Below are 18,561 nucleotides of genomic sequence, written 5' to 3'. Positions count from 1 at the left end.
TTTCTTTTCATAGAATGGGAATGTAATACATGGGTCAAGAAGAGACTAAAGGCATGGTCAGACATTTAAAAACGAAGGATACATGCATGATGTTGCAGAAGGTCCACATGATGGTGGAGAACCGTGAGGATCAAGTGTAAAAATGGAAAGAGGGATTCTGGGTATTAGTTTGGATCTTCTCCATTTGCTCCATCGTTTGGGGGTTTGATTTTCATATTTGTGGTGTAAATGCAGAAAGACCTTTGTTGTTCAGATCAGCAGATACATGGGGGCGGTTCACATGTAGTCCACTACCCCATTATTTGTGTGTATGTATGGTCTCATTTTGCACCTTTCAGGATACTTTGAAGACATTGCGTCTTTACTGCGTTATTATATGCACTATAGATTTGTTTGTGGCCAAGAAATGTAACAGTGTGAGCAGAATAGGTCTTGCATGAGCACCAGGGCTTGTGTGGAGCATTTAGGATACCATTGAAATTAATACAGCTGTTTTATCACACAGTTGCATTAGGGGATGTTCGGGAGTTTTGAAAAGTCACGGTCTATGACGGGACTTGGGAAAGCCCACCTAGAGTGAACAGGGTCCCACCTCTTAGGATCAGCATGAACATTCAAGGGTATGGTAGTATGGCTAGCAGCCCAGCTTAGTCTGAGGGAGGAGGGCTGCAGGTGGGTACAAAGACCTGGGAGCATACTGTGAAGTCAGGAATTAAAACCTAGACACAAGTTAGCCATGTTTTTGGTTAAAGACTTTTATTGAAAACAAAGGGTTGGGAAAAGGCATCTGACCCTGCTCCAAAAGGAATTTCTCTACCTATGTAGGATGTCAAAATCAAAACTGTCCTTGTGTCCCAAAGTTCAATTCTGACCCTCACACTATAAACTAAATTGTTAGGTGAAAAGGTAAATGTCTTTAACCTTATGATTGCATAAAGAGTTTGTAAAGGAAAATTAACATCTCCAAAATAACAGTTCTCCAAGGTCAAAAAGGTTTTGGTTCCAGAGGGTGGCTCCCTTCCCCTGGGTTCTTCCTCAATACAACTCGTTCTTGGCCCACAAGAATACTGTTATTTAGAAAGCTGCTTAGCCTTGTCGTTTTCCACTTCTTTCAAAGGTTCCTTCTTGTTTAGCAAACACAGTTGTAAATCCTTTTCTCATTAGTTTCTATAGATTTGCAACTGCCTGGTATATTCCCGTCAGGGATCTTGGTATTCACACGCACGCACTTGTAAATGCCTGGTTTACTTGCCTGCAAGTACACACGTGGTTCCTCTTTTACTTCTACAGTTGTGTATACTCCTTTTGGTATGTTACTTTTCCTTGATACATTATTCAATTTAGGTTTCCCCCATATTTGCATTCCATACTTTCATATATGACTAGGGTCCTTATTTGCAATATTCCTTCTTGGTTTTCAATCAGTCTCTTTGTCTGTTTCTATAGCCTTAATTGTTATAGTTTGTACATGGTGCGGTCGCCGAAACGCCCCCGGTGTCCCCACTATGCCTGGGCTGACTCACCAGCTTTGCTTGCTGTTCTCGGTCCTGTTTGCGCTTACTCAGCAAGCTTTCCAATCTGGACTGCTCTCGCATCATTCTGGTCCCTCTCTCGGCTTCGCTGCCGCACACTGGTCTCCATCCAGGGTCTGGTAGGTGATACGCTGCCTTCTTTCGTTGCCGAACACCCAGGAGTCTTCCCCCCCTGGCGTGACTGTGGTGCGTTACGTCCTCTCAGCGTTACTCTGCTTCCTCCCTGGCGAGCCGCTGGGCTCCGCCGGACAGGTTTGTTGTTCCAAGCTCCACAAACCTTGCTGAGAAGTGCCATGACGTCTCCCAAACAGCAGCCTCTAATAGTTTGCTTTCGATCTGTAAATGTCCCGAACACAGGTGCATTCCGAAAACAACTCGAACTCTCATTGAGCTTGAGGCTCCCTCTTCTCTGCATTGTTCGTAGCTTCCTCCTCGTCCCAGTATTTGGGTGATTGTGGGAAAAGGAGTCCATTGGGGTTGATTTGATACAGATTACTTCAAAACTCACTTTGAGCAGTTTGGAATGATGATCCAGTTCTATATGGTGGATAATTAGTGCTGGAAAAGGTAGTCTTGGAGCTTTTAAATTTTAGACCAAGGATAGAAGTTTGGCCTAAAGGGTTTTGAGAACATGTTTCTCTATTTTCTCTAAAGGGGGGTGTAGATGTATGGCAATAGGCCATTAGGGTATTTGGCATCAAGGGGTCGTCTTCATGGGCAAATGGGCGATACAATGTCTCATCCAATGAGGCGAGGACATCCCCTGGAGGCTGTCTCCTCCCATGTGATCCTACCTCACACAGCCGCCTTCAGGGTTAGGAAGCACCTGCCGTCCCCTGGCTGCATGGGAGGAGGTTACGGCCGGGAAATTAGTGACGACTCCATTGGATTCTAAAAATAGATATCTTAATATATAAAGCAGAATGTATGTATGTGTGTATGTTTGTCCAGCTATATCATTCCACACCGTTGTACCCACTGCTACCAAATTTTGCATGGATTCCTCATTTGTCTGGGGCAAGATTATAGTCTGTTTGGATGCAAAAGATTCACTCCGTAGACACCCTAATTTACTGATGCTCACCCCGATTCACTACAGTAGGTACTAGGAGTAAATGTCTGATGCAAAATGTATTACTGTATACAGTTCGAAAGTGTTTATTAAAGCATTTTTAAAGGGAATACAAAATCTTTTTTATTTTTTTATCATGACACTCCAAATATGGGAAATGGCAAGGTTACAGTTAAGTTCATTCACAAGAAGAGAGCACAACCAATCTTTCTTGGACACTTACTCAAATGTGCTCAAGCCATTGAGTGACTAAAACATGCCACACCAAAAACAAACATCACTTGGAAAAGCTCCATCTGATGCAAAGCGAAAATTAAGAGCTTCTGAAACGCAACCGACAGCAGCACGATTTGCCCGCCAGAGGACAAGAGCAACTTTCTCCAGGGCAAATGAGATACCAGAGCAAACTGAAGCAAAACTTGCTGACATGAGGACAAGAGCAACATCCACTCGATCAGGACACGGGCAATGCAGGGTACCACTGCTAGTTCATTATATACTCCAAGGCACACACTTGTAACTGTGTTCAGGTAAGAACTAAACATCAAACAAAGGCCGTTTAGGATCACTTGCAATATTAGAATAGCTTTTACAGTAAGAAATCAGATAGTACACCAACCGGAAACTTATATGCAAACTTTCCAAACTCTTAATAACTTTTTAAAACTTCAACCCAATCTGGTCTTAATAGTCAAACCCTATCTAGTATGAGTCTCTCAAAGTTCAGATGAGACACTGAGCCACCAGTGGTTGGGGGTTGGCAAGAAAAAGACACGAATGGCTAGAACAGTGTTCAGAGTACTGGGGTGCAGATGGATCACCTAGAGTTCCAGGTAAGTAAGTCGATGGTCACAAACAGGATCAGGGAGCTTCAAATAACTCCTTCAATGGGTGTCCCAAGGACCAGTGTTCCAAGGGAAGTCCATTGAAGACCAAGGGAGAAGGGGACCTGTTAGGGAGAATTCTCAGAAATGTGCCAATTCCCTCCACCTTAGAGACCCGCACTAACTTTGCTGGATTTTGAGGACTTGATTTTTGTAACTTGGAGAGAGTGTTACCCTTTTTCCCACTCTCTCATGTATTTTAATGTGAATTGTACCTCGGTGTTTCTTTTTGTTATGGAGTCTGACGAACTCCATAGGCATCATCTTTTACATTGTGTCACACAGCACCTTCAGTGCAGTGGCACAGGGAAGTCTTCCAGATTTCCCAAAGGTTTAACTACCTTCTCTGGGATACACTACTGTTTCCCAGAGCAGTAAAGTGAAATTAGCTTTACTTACCACTGTAACTTTCTAGACCCAGCACACACTATCTTACAATAGGGTGCTGGAGGGGTTACCTAGTATCCCCTTTGTCTAGTTTTCATGTAACATATTTTATGTTACCCTTTCCTCACTGAATGGCTGGTGGCAGTGGTTTACTTTTTACCACTGTTGTGTGTTTTTTGTTTGAACTACCATGGTTTACATTTACCACAGGCTGCGTTCACAGCTGCTGTAAAGCAACCGTGGGAGCCATCTTTGTCAAAATGACGCCAGCCATTTCTTTGTGCAAAGGTCCTCCTAGAGATTTTCTCTGCGTGCCAAACCAGGTTTGGTTTCTTTGTTCATTTCGCCTTTGGCAGGGTTTCCAGGTGAAACCCGCCTCTGGCTCCAGAGTGTCTGGGGTAGGCAGGAAGTGAGGGAGGTGCCTGAAACGCCCTGTGCTTAGTCTCCTAGGAGACCCAAATGCACTCTGTTGTGATTGGCTGGCAATGACAGCCACCCTGCTGGGTGACTGACAGCTAGGCTTGAAAGAATGGGAGAGAACTGAATAAAAGCAAGTCTTTTGGCTTGGAAGGCAGAGTCGACCACTGGACGAAGGAACCGAAGAAGAGCTTTAAGAGGATGCCTGCTGCTACTTCTGGACCGTTGGTTTGCCCGGTGAAGCCCTGCTGCAGTGCCGACCAAGTTTGCATCGACAGGGAAGCCCTTGTAAGGACGACTTCTCCCTTTTGAGTTGGCGGGACCAATTGACTCCAAAGTAAGCCACCTGGACATCCATCTCGGAGCTGGTTGAATTTCCACGGAGTTGCTGCTGGAAACCGTATAGCCAGGGAGAGGAACACCAGATTGTGTGCGTTGCTTTTAAGCTGGCCTAGAGATGTTGGAAGATCTGGACTCCCAAGAAGCAGGACTGACAAAGCCTGAGACCCCTCAACAGATTGAGGGACACCGGAAGCAAGCAAAGTCCATCTCAACAGCCAGGAACCACAGTGTTGCTATTTGCGGTAGACGCGAGGAGCTGAAACACTAAACGGCCACTGAAAGTAAAGTTTGCCGGTTGCAAGTTTTGACCGTCCCAGTGCATTGCAGAAGTCCCCCCGATGTCCTCCCTCTTGTCCCCACGATTGAGGCCCAGGAACAGAGAGATCTGCAGAGCTGCACAGGAACAGAAGTCACCAGCTGCATCTTTTCCTCATTGCTAAGGTACTGTAAAACAAGTCTAAGAGAAATTACCTCTTACTGTAGAATTCCTTGAAACTTCTACAACTCACAAGTCTAATCAGCAAATGGCCCTACATTTGATTCTTCTTTTCATCAAAGACTCCTAAGAACTTGTGCAAAGACTTTTCTTTTACTTACCAGAAGTGCTTCATCCTATAAAAGTCTTTTGCCTATTGACTTTCGCCTAGCCTATTGAATTGTATGACTCATCTTGGAGCATCTAAAAGTATTTGCCTGCTTAAGAATATTTGTGGTCTCTTGTGTTCTAATAACCTTTGCCTTTTAACAACTTAAGAGTTTTCTGAATGCCAAAAGAAAGATATTAATGTCCCCAGCACCCTAATTATTGAAGTCACCTGTGGGTGTAGGTTGTGTCTGTGGGCCATCCCAAAAGGGTCTTGTCTGATTCAGAAACTCAAAGTATACAGTATTGAAGTGTATTTGTGTGTTACTATTCTATTGCCCCCTTCCGAAGAAGGCTTTATAACTGACTGATAAATAAATTAATAATTATTTATGCAAGAAACCTTGAGTGTAAGAGTTTATTTGAATACCTGTAACTGTGAATCTTTGTGTAACTCCACTACAGCTCACATTTCCCCTCTTGAGATAAGCTTGGCTGCTCAACAAGCTACCAAAACTGTGTAGCGTATTATCAGAGTACGATATAGTAGACCGTGATCTTGATAACAGACAGACCTTACCTTACTCTCGAGCGTCAATGAGCGCCAACTGGATGGAATCCAGCGTGCGCTTGTCAGTGATCTGGGCTATATTGTTTACGTCTCGCCGTTGCTAGGTGGTTCGGGAATGCGGCGGCGTCATGTACGGCTTGCGTCCCCTTCGCCCTGTAACTAGGCGCACCGGGATGGCAGCCATAATATTTTCTTGCCATTCATTCTTACGGATGATTGCGGGGTATCTCGAAGAGAGATCTGTTATGTATGGTAAATGTTCAATGTCCGCTACTGTATACTTTGTGCTTAATCCATATGATAGTAGATGTTATAATCATTGTTTTATAAGGTTGCAATAAATGCAGCATGCTTGTGTTTTAGTAAAAACTGAACGTGCCTCAATGGTGTAGAGTCTGGTATTCCATATTCTCGACGAAACTGGTGCTAGCAATGTACAGCTACGTGTTATGGAATTACAGTATGTGCAGCTGCGTGCTATGTACACAGGCTTTAAGCAGGCAGATGTTGCGTTTGTGGGCATCTAAGGGCTGCAGTACCTACTTGCATGCCGGTCGGAACTGATCATGTTAAGAGGATGTAGAGAACTGACCAAAAATAGTTGGGATAAAAAAAAAACATGTTAAAAGGAAAAAATTCTGAGAGAACAAAAACAAGTGCAATTATGTCAATAACTGGTTGATAGAACCGCTGTATATCAGACAGCTACATATGTTGTATAGGTGCACCTTGCACATGTTCGGTTACTGAAAGTTATCTGTCTTCCATTGAGGAAAGTCACTAAGGGATCACAGGTAACAGATACAGTTAATTTATTCATTGATGCCACCAGGGGCTAGGGAGTCAAGACGGTCTATCCAGTAGGTCTCCCTGTGGTCCATAAGTCTACTGATATTTTCATGTATGTTGTGTTTAGTAATTACATCTACTGTTTGAAACCGTATTTGGTTGATGTTATGCTTCTTCTCGTTCCAATGTCTTGCTACTGCCGAGTTAGTGTTATTCGTCCCGATACATGAGCTAGATCTGTTCCATCATGCTTTAACTTGGTGCTTGGATTGCACAACGTAGTATAAGTGCTGAGTTGGTAAAACTTAAGAAAAAAACCTTCTGGACAGAACTTCATGGCCACTTTTTACGAGAGTATCTGAAAGCAAGTATTTGCCATTATGGCAAACATTGCCAAGGCACAAAAATGCACTAAAAGAATAGGTTTAATATAGTGCAAAATGAAGTTTCTCCAGTGCAAGATTTCTGCAATTTTCATCCCAGGGGCGTCATCACCTGAGAGGTTAGTGCTCTCAAAAGGGAAACTTGTAAAGGGCAACTTTGAAATATATGTCGAAATTGTAAGGGCCTGTTACGAAAACCTTGCTTTTGGGGCCTTCCTCAAATCCTCACAAACATATCAGACCCCAATAACGTAGTTAAGGACCCCGCCGACCCACCATCAATCACCAAGAGGCTGACGGACACACCCACCACAGTCTGATGGATAACTTTTCAACCCACAAGTGATCAGTATTAGTAGCAAAGGTTCATTTCGCGCTGAAATGTCAATAAGCAAATTCATTTTCAAGGAGCTAACACAATACACATTTCACAAAACAGGACACCACTACTGCTAATAGCAAAAATACCACTACCTCTATTACTTCAAGCGATCACACTTCCCTAGCGCTGTGAAGTTGCTGTCAAGGTTCAGAAATATATACTGAGCATGATCTGTATATATTTATGTTGTGGCAACAAGACCTTGATGAGGCTTGAGTTGAAGAAGGGGGTGGGGGGTGTTCCTGATTTTTGCTCCTTCTCTACCGTTTGCCATTAGCGAAGGTCTCTAGGGTTCGTGTTTGTTTGAATAAATTGGGAAACATTTGCTAGGATTGCTTTTTAGTTTTTGGCTCTTAAAGTTTTGTTTTAGTGACACCTAGTGTCTGAGACAGATGCCACGTGGTGTGGATAGTGGCTGATGTATGAATACACCTCCACCTTAGTGATTGGTTCTTAGTCTCTCCTTTTGATTGTTTCTGGCATTGTGATTTGCTGAAAGGTGGATGTTCCGTTTGTGCACCGTAGTTGCAATTGGCTGCCAATTAAATGGAACGAGTCACAATAGCTTAGATTTTCCAAAACAGAGTTTGTTGTACTCTATAATTTTGGTATGATATCTATGCTGTTTTGCTATATGTTCTTTAAAGATTGTTAGCACCCAGACATTCTGACAGCCAATCACAATGCAGGTTTTCCAACCAATAATTGCTATCAAGCCATCCTGATGACTGGATGCCTTACACTGCACTCATTTCTCCTTCCTCACCCTGCATATCTCTGGGTCCTCTGTCTCCTCATCGCCGCTGCGGATCCTGGCAGCCACAGCTGTTTGTTGCGTCCCATTCGCTGCCACTGAAAGTCGCAACAGACTATGGGCTAAGGCAGCTGAGCATCTGTGACTTAGTGGCCATCAAACAGTTGATTTTCTTCTTGCACCCATTGACTGCCTATGGCCATGCTAATTCCTATGACCATTTCCACCCTTTTCCTGCCCCTCCCTGCTCAAACACCTTCTCATGGGGACTCTTTCTGCTCGATTTATTCAAGCCTTACCATCACTTTATTTGGGTTCTTAAGTCACTCATTGATACTATTGCCTCTCGCCCTGTACTCTGGTCTGACCACTATCTGATTTCTTTCACTGCTGTTCTTTCTGGCCCTGTATGGCGCCCTCTCAAGTTGCCCACCTTGAAAAGGAACTGGCGCAAGGTCGATCTCTCCACACTATCTGCCCCTCTTCTCTCTCACTGTGCCTCCCCGAACTCCTGCACATTGCAGAATCTGAGTGCGTCCTTTCTAGCCGTAGCTGTCCAATTCGCGCCGGCTAAGCTCGATAAGGAAAGAGCCCATGTGTCCGAACCTTGGGTTTTAGTTGAGGTTAGAGCACTAAAACTAACGTAAGTGGAGGGTCGGTTATACTAATGACACGAGAGCAATTTTTCACTGCGCTCTAACAACTTACCAAAAAGCAATTTTAGCCACAGAAAAAACCTTTTTTGGTGATAAGTTCGAGGATGCTGTCAATAAACCTAAGGTGCTTTTTGAGCTAGTGCAGTCTCTTTCCACGACCAACTAACTCTGGCCCTACGATCGAGCCCTCACAAGCTGTGTGTGAATCTCTTGCCTCTTTTTTCCATTCCAAGATCGCAACCATATGCGAAGACATCAAAGTTAACTTGGATGCTATGGCTAATAAGCTATCTTTCCCTGATCTTCCTATTCCTAGTGCATCATGGGCCTCTTTTCCTGAGGTCTATGAGTAGTATATACTGAAAGCCATTCATGGGCTCATGTCGGCATCCCCTGCTGACACCATCCCTCTAGACATGCTCAAAGCCATCTCTCCTGATAACATCACTGAAATTACTACAGCTATTAATGTATCTTTTCAAGGGAGGGTTGATACCAGGGTCCCTGAAACACGCTCGGGTGCTTCTACTCTTGAAGAAGCCCTTTCTGGACCCTGCTGTCCTAGCGAACTTCCGTCCCATCTCCCTTCTTCCGTCCCTGATGAAAACTTTGGAGGCGCTGGTTTCTCCCCTTTTGTCATCCTTCATGGAATCTTCAGGTTATTTTGATATTTTCCAATCTGGATTCTGTCCCGGGAGAGGCACTGAATCAGTTCTCAACTCTGTATTCGATGACCTCACCCGCCTAGTTGATCAGGGCACTGTGGGAGCCTTGCTCTTACTTGACCTCTCAGCCGCGTTCGACACGGTTGATCATTCCACACTGATATCCCGTTTGTCGGATGCGGGCCTGGGGGGCCAGGTGTTGAGCTGGTTTGCAGATTTCTTGACCGACCGGTCTCAATCTGTTTTCCTGCCTCCCTGCTGCTCGGAATCAGCCACATGGTTCTGTGGAGTTCCACAGGGGTCTGCTCTATCTCCCATTCTTTTTAATATCTACATCCGTCCTCTGCTCCTTCTTATTCTATCTCACGGTTTTCGATTCTACTCTTAGGCAGATGATACGCAGATCCTGGTACGCCTGGATTTCACTCGGTCTGACACTGCTGCCCGTCTCAGGAACTGCCTTGAAGACTTAAGTGCCTGGATAGCTACCAACTCCCTCAAGCGTAATGGCAGTAAAACAGTGGTCCTGGTGGGAGGGACAAACACCCCACTTAACTACTGGACCCCGTACTTCGGGCCCCCTTCTCTTGGCCCGTTCCCCCTACCTTCTCTTACAGTGAGAAATCTGGGGTTAAGTTCTCATCCTCTCTGATGATGACTGAGCAAGTGGGCGCAATCTGCAAAGCCAGCCATTTCAAACTGCGGACTCTGAGAAAGGTTCTCCCCTTCATCCCGGGACATCTTCATGCCCCAGTGGTAGGAGCGCTGGTTCCTAGTACAGTAGATTACTGTAACTCGCTGTACTTTGGCCAACCACACTATCTGCTCAATCGTATCCAAATGCTCCAAAACGCAGCAGCCTGTGCATTACTGCGTCCTCCAGCACGGTTGCATAGGGCCCCCCTTTTGATACAACTACACTGGCTCCCTATTGAACAACGGATCCTATTTAAATCCATGTGCCTGGTTCACCGGGCCTTCTATAAGGTAGGAGCGGAGTATCTGCAGGAGAAAACCGGCCACTATGTGTCTACACGCTCCCTGTGCTCCTAGACTGCGCTGCTTCTTCTGGTTCCTCGCTTCAAACGCACTCGAACTGGCGGCCGTGCTTTCTCAGTGGCAGCAGCCAAAGCTTGGAACCAACTTCCTCTGGCTCTCCGTGCTACCGCAAATCATCTGACCTTCAGACGCAACCTGAAGACTCCTTTTTTTTTAGTACCCTTATCACCTGCTACCCTCCAGCGCCAAGATGCCTTTTGGCGTATGCTGAGTTTTATAAATTTATATAACATAACATCAGACTTTATGAAAATACTAAGTTAATTAACTGAAGCACTAAGAGTAACATGAACTTGAAGCTAAAGTGATCATGAAACTAAAAGAAGATGAAGTAACTTACTGACCAATAACTGTAAATACGCAGTCGTGCAAGGTAGAAAGACAACGTGTAGAAGCTTGCTATAGAGGAATACATAACGTGGCAAGGACGGCCATATCGGGAAAATGGACAACAGTTCACATTGAATGTAACCAAGCTACCTCAGAAACAGGCCGAGGCTGTAAGAATCGTGGAAAGACAGCCCTGTGAGTAGACCTGACGATGAGTCGGGGTTGGCCCAGAGCAAAGATGCTATTTTTAAAGGACAAGCACAGAGCATAAAGGCAGTACGTGGATAAGCCCTGAATGTGAGACATTCTTCTTAGATGAATGAAGATACGCCAGAAGGAGCAACAGCACCCATAATTAAATAGCAGTAAATGGAAGGCTGAAATAGACAAAGACTATTCATTAGAGCCTTAAGCTAAGATAGTGGAGTGCTCACACTACCTTGAATGTTTCCAGGACAGTGAGCAGCAACAAGGTCAAACGAGAGACTTTGGCTTTTGGCCTGCCGATGAGAGATGATGGGACTAATTGGGGGAAATGGGGAGTGGTCTGATGGGATTCAAACACCCAAGTTTCGTTTCACGTATGTGCTGCTAAGGACCCGAAAGTCCAAGGTTGGAATAGTATGCCAACCAATCAGTGGGGTTAGGGGACAACCTAACACATAATGTTGCAAGAGCCAATCCCCTGATGTTTTGTCCACTATAATCAGTACAGTATGCATTTAGAGGTAGTTCAAGGCGTGCCCTGCAGACGAGGTAGCCATGTTCCCTTAACCAATCCCTCCCCTCAATAGGTTTTGTATTTTGCCACTATCGATGATGTACATTGGGGTAAAAGACCTGCGCGTAATCAAATCTAGTCGTGTGTGTACATGCATCAGCCCGATGTTTGTCAGGTCTCCCTGCTTTATTAAACTGAGAATAAAGTAGTATTTTGCCATATTCCTGGACTCTGTCCGGTTATTTTATTTGTGACCGTTATTTTAATTCCTAGTGCAAAATACGCTCCAAGGTGCTACAGCATGATTGCAATGAATTAAAGTGCAGGTGATGGAGGAAGGGGGGGTGGACAAGTACTGGTGGAGGCCCTGGGAGGAAAGGGCCAAGGAGGAGGCCTCTGGCAAAGTGCTAGTGCAGGTGACTCCCAAGGGTGGGGATGCAGAGCTTCCAGGCAGGGCCGACGGGGGCAGTGTGGTGTGGGTCGGGGGGGAGGGGAGGGTGCTGGTATCGACTGGGAAGAAGGGCCTGGTATCCTGTGAGATTCCTTGGTATTAGGCCATCGGTCTCAGCGGCAGTGGGGTGATTAACAGGGAAGGGAAAGAGGTGAAGAGCAGTGTTTTAAATTGATCCGGAATTTAAGGAGGTCCGGCTCAATTCTGAGAGAGGCAGGTAGGCTGTTCCAAAGGGAGGCACCAGCCAAGGAGAGAAAACTGCCCCCCACTCTCTGCTTGGAGTAGCATTTGACGGTGAAAGAGTTGGAGTTAGAGGAGCATAGGGCTTCAGCAGGGGAGTATTTAGAGAGGGAAAGTTGGAGATGGCGTGGTCCCAGACCCCAGAAAGCCTTGTGGATGATGCAGAGGGGCTTGAATTTGATCCTTGCAGCCACCGGGAGCCAGTGGTGAGATTTTAGGGCTGGAGAGATACGGTTCCTGGACTTGAGGCCAATGCTAAGTCTTGCAGCCCTTTTCTGGATTGGCTGGAGGGAGCGTAGGGAGGAAAGTGGGAGACTGAGAAAGAGGCTGTTGCAGGAGTCCAGCCCAGAAAGTCCCAGAGCTCTGGTGACATTGCGCTTCTGGAGGGTGGAGGTAAGGAAAGGGAGAATGCATCTGGGGAAAGGGAGAATGGAGGTGGAGCTGGAGGTGGGACTTTTTGCCAAGGTTCACGATGTGAGGAGTGAAGGTCAGAGTGGAGTCGAAGGTGACCCAAGGCTTTTGGCCTCCTAGGTTATTGGGGGTAGTGGGCCCAGAGAGGGTGGCCAGAGGGTGGGAGGAAAAGTGGGCACAGGTGTCCCAATGAGAAGGATCTCTGTCTTACTGGCATTAAGACAGATCGTTGGATGCGCCTTATGTCTGAATGGCGGACCGAGTAGTAGAGGTAAGTTTGAAGGAAAGTTGTGTGTCATCAGCTTAACACTGGAAATGAGGAGAGAAGGTGAGTAAGGGGTGAGATAGATATTGAAGAGCCAAGCTGGTAAGATAGTTCCCTGGGGGACGCCACAGGTAGAGAGTGTGGTGGTGAAGGAGAAAGTGCCCAATTGCAGCTGGGAAGGGCGGTTATTGAGGAAGGAGGCGGACCAAAGCAGTGCCCGGTCCGTGATGCCGAGGGGATCAGAGTCATTTTAGGAGGCTAGCATGGTTGACCGTGTCAAAGACAGAGGAGAGGTCAAGGATAATGAGAACAGCGGGAGAGTTGGAGTCGAGATTTGCAAGCACAGTATCACAGGTGTTCAGGAGAGCAGTTTCCGTGCCGCTGGATGCCCGGAAATCCAGATTGATGGTCATGAAGGCAACTAACAAGTTCAGTGTGGAGGGTCAGTTGGGGGAGGACAAGCTTCTCCAAGACTTTACCCAAGCTACTCATGTCTTTTATAGGTTAATGGTGTTCTACCATTGAATGTTCAAATACTTTCCTCTCTAAAGTATCTGCCTTTTTTTCCCCTTCTCTTTCAGGCAGAAGTTGTCAGAGGAAGGAGAGGGGGACATGGAAACCACTGTTGAAAGCACGCTTCAAGATGAAATTCCACGGCTCCTCAACATAAAAGCATCATCCAAGATCAAGTGAGGAACAAGTCCTTTTGGGCTTCTTTTTGTATTCTGAATGCTGACACTTAATAGCTCGCTCAAATTGCACAGTAAAGGCAACATAAATTCTCTAGGAAAAGGCCAGGTGACGAATCCCAGTTGATAATATGCACAGCTGATGAAGGCATTGGGTCTGGCAGTGTGCAATTGTTGGTTGTTGTGGTCTTCTGCAACAAATGCTCATAAATGTTGCTCAAGCTGGGAGTGTTTTTATAGTAAGCTGACATGTTCAAGGTTTTCAGAGGAAACACTGCAAAGAGTGGCTGCCGGATGTTTATATCTTGGCAAATGACACTTCGGTCTGCAATAGTATGCTGTAGTGTAAGTACAGAAACGATCACGCCTTTGCATGGATTCGAAATTGTGGGTATGATTTAATAAAAAAACATTCAAAGGTTTATATTTGATGCATAGGGACCAAGTAGAACAGCACCCACTTGGAAATGCAAGGACTGGCTGCCACCATGTAGAAGGGGTGTGTATGTGTGGATGAGTCCTTTGAGGATGGCCAGGGCTCAGTGCTTCATTAAGTAGAAGCGGAGGGCCATTATATGCTTTTATGTATCAGGCTATATCTGTGTTAGGAAATATTTTCTTTTTGCTGCTGTTCTGAACCTGCCCTGATTTTTGGAGGTACGTAAAGCCTTTCTGCTTACCTTTCTAAGCTCATCTGTTTTGGGGGCTCTGAACAGTCCCTGTGACTATCAGTACAGGGGACCTCTGTCCTCCATTACAAAATTCTCTGTTTGTTTTATGCTGCTCACATCACCTTATAGTAAGATGCAGTAGGGCTACGTTGTTCCCCCATATCTTTTATTCATTTATTGTTCATTTTTAAGGCACTTGTACATCAAGAAAGTGTCTTTTCAAAGCGCCCACAGGGCAACGGGGAGGGAGCATTGGAGCGAGAGGCAGATATAATAACAATGACGAGAAAAGACAGAGGCGCTCCTACTAGGCCTTATGAGCATTCAGAATGTGCAAGTGCAGAGAGGGAGAAGGGACGGGGGAGGAGGGTAAGTGCTAGGAGTTCCACAGAAGGGAAGTGTAAGGGAGTCAGTTGCAAGCAACAGATGGGTGTTTGGCAGAGATCACTTGGTAAAGAACGGTCACCTGCCAATACAATAAGTGCAGGCCTGTGAGACATCACAGGCCAGTGGGTGCCCAAAGGTAAGTGCTGGGAGTGAGCAAAGGCTGAAGGCAATTGGGGGCAAGAGGGAGACCAGGACCCAGAAGGACACATAAGGGCTGTTGGGGAGGAGATAGCGACTTCCTGCACCCCATAGAGCTTTACAATTAGGCAATACTTCTGTTGACTGTTTATAAGCACTGTAGCACTGAGCCTTTTTTATGCAAATATAATCTAACAAAAACATGGGTGGCCACTAAATGAAGTAGTTAGTATTTAAATATGAAGTGTAAATAAAGATGACCCTGTAATGTAGATCACATCCCTTGAAAACAAAACTCAACCGGTTTCGACGTAGTATGTCTAATGTACAACGTCTTCATCAGGAGGTATGGAACAGAAGACTCACACAGTAAACCGAGCACTAATGTGAGGATGGAACGATATGTATGTTCTGAAGGAGTGGGCCCTGCCGGGGGCTAGGGTGGTTCTTATGCTGTGAGACCAAAGGTCCTGTATACCGTAGTAGCCATCATCGAAGGATCTGGTGAAGGACCCAGCTGGGAACAGGATACGAACAGAAAAATCAGTTCGGGCGACGTTAATGCGTACTTGACCATCTGCAGTACGCATTAACGTCGCCCGCAAGCTAGCGGATTGATGGTCGCTTTCACCGGCTCACCCTGGCTGGATATCAGCTCACCCAGGCTTGTTGTACCGAACTGATTTTTCTGTTCGTATCCTGACATACTACGTCGAAACCGGTTGAGTTTTGTTTTCAAGGGATGTGATCTACATTACAGGGTCATCTTCAGATCTGCCCTTCAGATAGATTGTTTTAATAACTTTTCTTCTACTGTATGTTTCTCTACTTCTATAAAATCAAATAATACATATTAAAATTAGTAGCTGGGCTGTGATGATTGTGCTCACTCCCCACATGAAGTAATTTTTGCTGTTTTTAGCTAGTGTTGATTGGATGAATGTCACGATGAATGCTGTATGGATTGAATGCTGCACTACGAATGGTTTGATTGATGGATTAATTTTTGTCATGTTTTTATTTATATGTACCCCCTATTTGCTGTGATATGTAATAATATGTTTCTTAAAGCATTGTGTCATTAATTGATTATTTTCTAAGTTTCTGTATCACGATTAAATAAAATTGATACAATCTGTAAGTAACACAGTTGTGTTCTCTGGACAAATTTTTCCGGATTCCTGTGACACTATAATACTCTGGTCCAGAGTTTAGAGTTTTCCTGCTCTTTTCTGTTTTTGTACTAAATGGAAACCCAGCCATGAATGAAGGAAGACTGCAGCATCCCTTGTAAGGGACGGACGACGGTTTTGGATGAGCCATGCCAGTATCCAAGTGAAGAGTATTTAAGCTCCCTGCCTGCAGGAGCTGGGAACGGTTGGGGACAGAATACAGCGTTCAGGAGAAGATTTCTTTGCCCCATCCTCATTCCAAGATCAAACTTGTTATCCTTGCAAGATAAAGACTCTTAACCTTAATTCCCTAGAGGGGTGAACTTTAATATGGTGCGAGCATGATTAGGGGTACCGTATAATTAAGGGGCTACCCCTGTAAATTGGGCTACCTTTCAGGGCCCAGTCACCAATCTCAGCGACTGTGTGGAGGTTAGCACGTGAGGGAGAGGGTGAAGGAGGAGATGAAGAGGAAAGTCTTGAGAAGCTTTGGACTTTGAGGAGATCCGGCTCAAGACAGGAAAGTGGAGGCTGTTCCTGAGGAGGGAGCCAGCCAAGGAAAGAGAACTGACATCCGCTTGCTGTTTCGAGAATCGCTTGACATGCAGAGAGTTGGAGACAGAGCGTCAAGATCTGGAGGGAGAGCATTTGGTGAGAGCCATTTCTAGATAGCGTGGCCCCCAGCCCCAGACAGCCTTATGGATGATGCAAAGGGATTTGAATTTGATCCTTGCAGCAACCCAGAGCCAGTGGAGAGAATTTAGGGCTGGAGAGATACGGACCCTGGGCTTGAGGCCAAGGATAAGTCTTGCAGCCCTATTCTGGATCAACAGGAGGGGGCAGAGCGAGGAAGAGGGTAGATTAAGGAAGAGGCTGTTGCAGTAGTCCAGCCTAGAGAGTACTGGAGCTCTAGAGACATTGAGCTTCTAGGGAAAAGTGAGGAAAGGAAGGATACCTCCTGCGGAGGTGGAGTTGAAAATGGGCCTTCTTGGCAAGGTCCAGGATGTGAGAGAGGAAGGAGAGAGAGGAGTCGAAGATGACTGCAAGGTTTCTGCCTTCAGATGGAGAAGGGGGAGTGCCCATAGAGGGTGGTCAGAGTGAAGGGAACAAAGGGGGAGCAGGAGTCCCAATAGGAAGGATCTCAGGCTTGCTGGTATTGAGGCAGAGATCATTAGAGGCACACCAGGACTTGATGTCAGATAGGCCGTCACGAATGATGGAGGAAGTCAGGAGAGGATCAGCGGGAATTTTGAAGAAGAGATGTGTGTCATCTGTCTAACACGAAGTGAGGGGAGGAAGTGGAAATCAGGTGAGTAAGCAGAGTGAGATAGATGTTAAAGAGCCAGGATGAAAGGTTGGAGCCCTAGGGAATGCCACAGGTGGAGATGGAGGTGGGAGAGGAGAAAGAGCATAGGATAACCTGGGGGGTGGAGGGGCGGTCAGTGAGGAAGGAGGTCAACCAGCCCAGTGCCCGCTCCGAGATGCCAAGGGTATTGTGGAGTCGTTATGAGGATGGAGTGTTTGACCGTATCAAATACAGAGGAGAGATCGAATAGAATGAGGACAGCGGGTGAGTTGGAGTAAAGAGATGCAAGCAGTATTTACGGGTGTTCAGGAGAGCAGTTTCCGTGCCTCTGGATGCTCGGAATCCAGATTGATGGTGGTGTTAGGCAGCCTAAGAGCTCAGTATGCTGGGTCAGGGGGAAGACCAGCTTCTTTAGGAGTTTCCCAAGGAAGGGAGTGATAGAGATGGGGCGGTAGTTAGCCGGACACGAGGGGTCGGCGGGAAGGGTTTTTCAGGAGGGGGGCACACAGAGTGCTTGAGAGAAGAGGGGAAAGATCCGGTAGCAAGAAAGTGATTACAGAAATCAGCAAGTGCTGGGGCAAGGGAGCCAATATTGCCCTTAATAGTTCCGGAGGAACTGGGGGGGGCACTTGTTTGGAGGAGACCTTCATGGAGTGGACAACCCTAGTGACCTCATCTGATGTGGTAGGAGAGACGGAGGGGCAGGGGGATGGGAGGAGGGGAGGGTGGAAAGGGAGAATGGGAGGGGGAAAAGGGAGGAAGAAAGAGTGCTCAGGATGCCCTGAGTTCTTGCAGTGAAGTGGGTGGCCAATGCATTACAGAGGGCCTGAGAGGGAAAAGGTGAGGTGGAGACTGCGGAAGGGTTGGCTAGTTCCTTGCAGATTTTAAAGAGTTCAGCCGTGTTGTTGGATGCTCCAAAGATGCAAGCCTGGATGTGGGCCCTCTTATTGGAAAGAATGGAGAGTCAATATTGCCATTGGAGAAGGCAACAGGCCAGTTTGTCAGAAGGTGAGCTTGAGGTCTGCCACTTCCGTTCTGCAGCTCTGCACTTGCGCTTCAGGGCTGCAGGATCAGAATCGTACCAGGTGTTACGCTTGGTGGCATGTTTCAGGTGGATCCTCATGAATTGGGCAAGAGTGTTAGTGATGGCGAGATGGGGGTTGCTGAGAGCAGAGTCAGAGGTAGAGTCTGAAGTGGGAGGGGGTTGAAGGTGGATGCAAAGGCAGCAGCTGACACTCGTTATCGTGCGGACGTCCGTAAACGAGGTTGCCAGAGCTGGGAGAGGTGCGGTCAGAGGGCAGAGA

General features: G+C 46.2%; 1 protein-coding gene across 1 annotated transcript in view; it reads left to right on the top strand.

Moving 5' to 3' along the window:
* The window catches only part of WDR3 (WD repeat domain 3), a 386,077-nt gene that overhangs the window by 174,160 nt on the left and 193,356 nt on the right, over nucleotides 1–18,561 (top strand). Inside the window, exon 10 of the mRNA XM_069635757.1 lies at nucleotides 13,476–13,583. Within this exon, the coding sequence (XP_069491858.1) occupies nucleotides 13,476–13,583 (108 nt within the window). The remainder of the gene's footprint in view (nucleotides 1–13,475; nucleotides 13,584–18,561) is intronic.

The sequence above is a fragment of the Ambystoma mexicanum genome, chromosome 7p (genome assembly GCF_040938575.1).
Source record: "Ambystoma mexicanum isolate Mex_15411 chromosome 7p, UKY_AmexF1_1, whole genome shotgun sequence".
NCBI classification, from domain to species: Eukaryota; Metazoa; Chordata; class Amphibia; order Caudata; family Ambystomatidae; genus Ambystoma; species Ambystoma mexicanum.
This window is presented reverse-complemented; position numbering and strand designations above follow the sequence as displayed.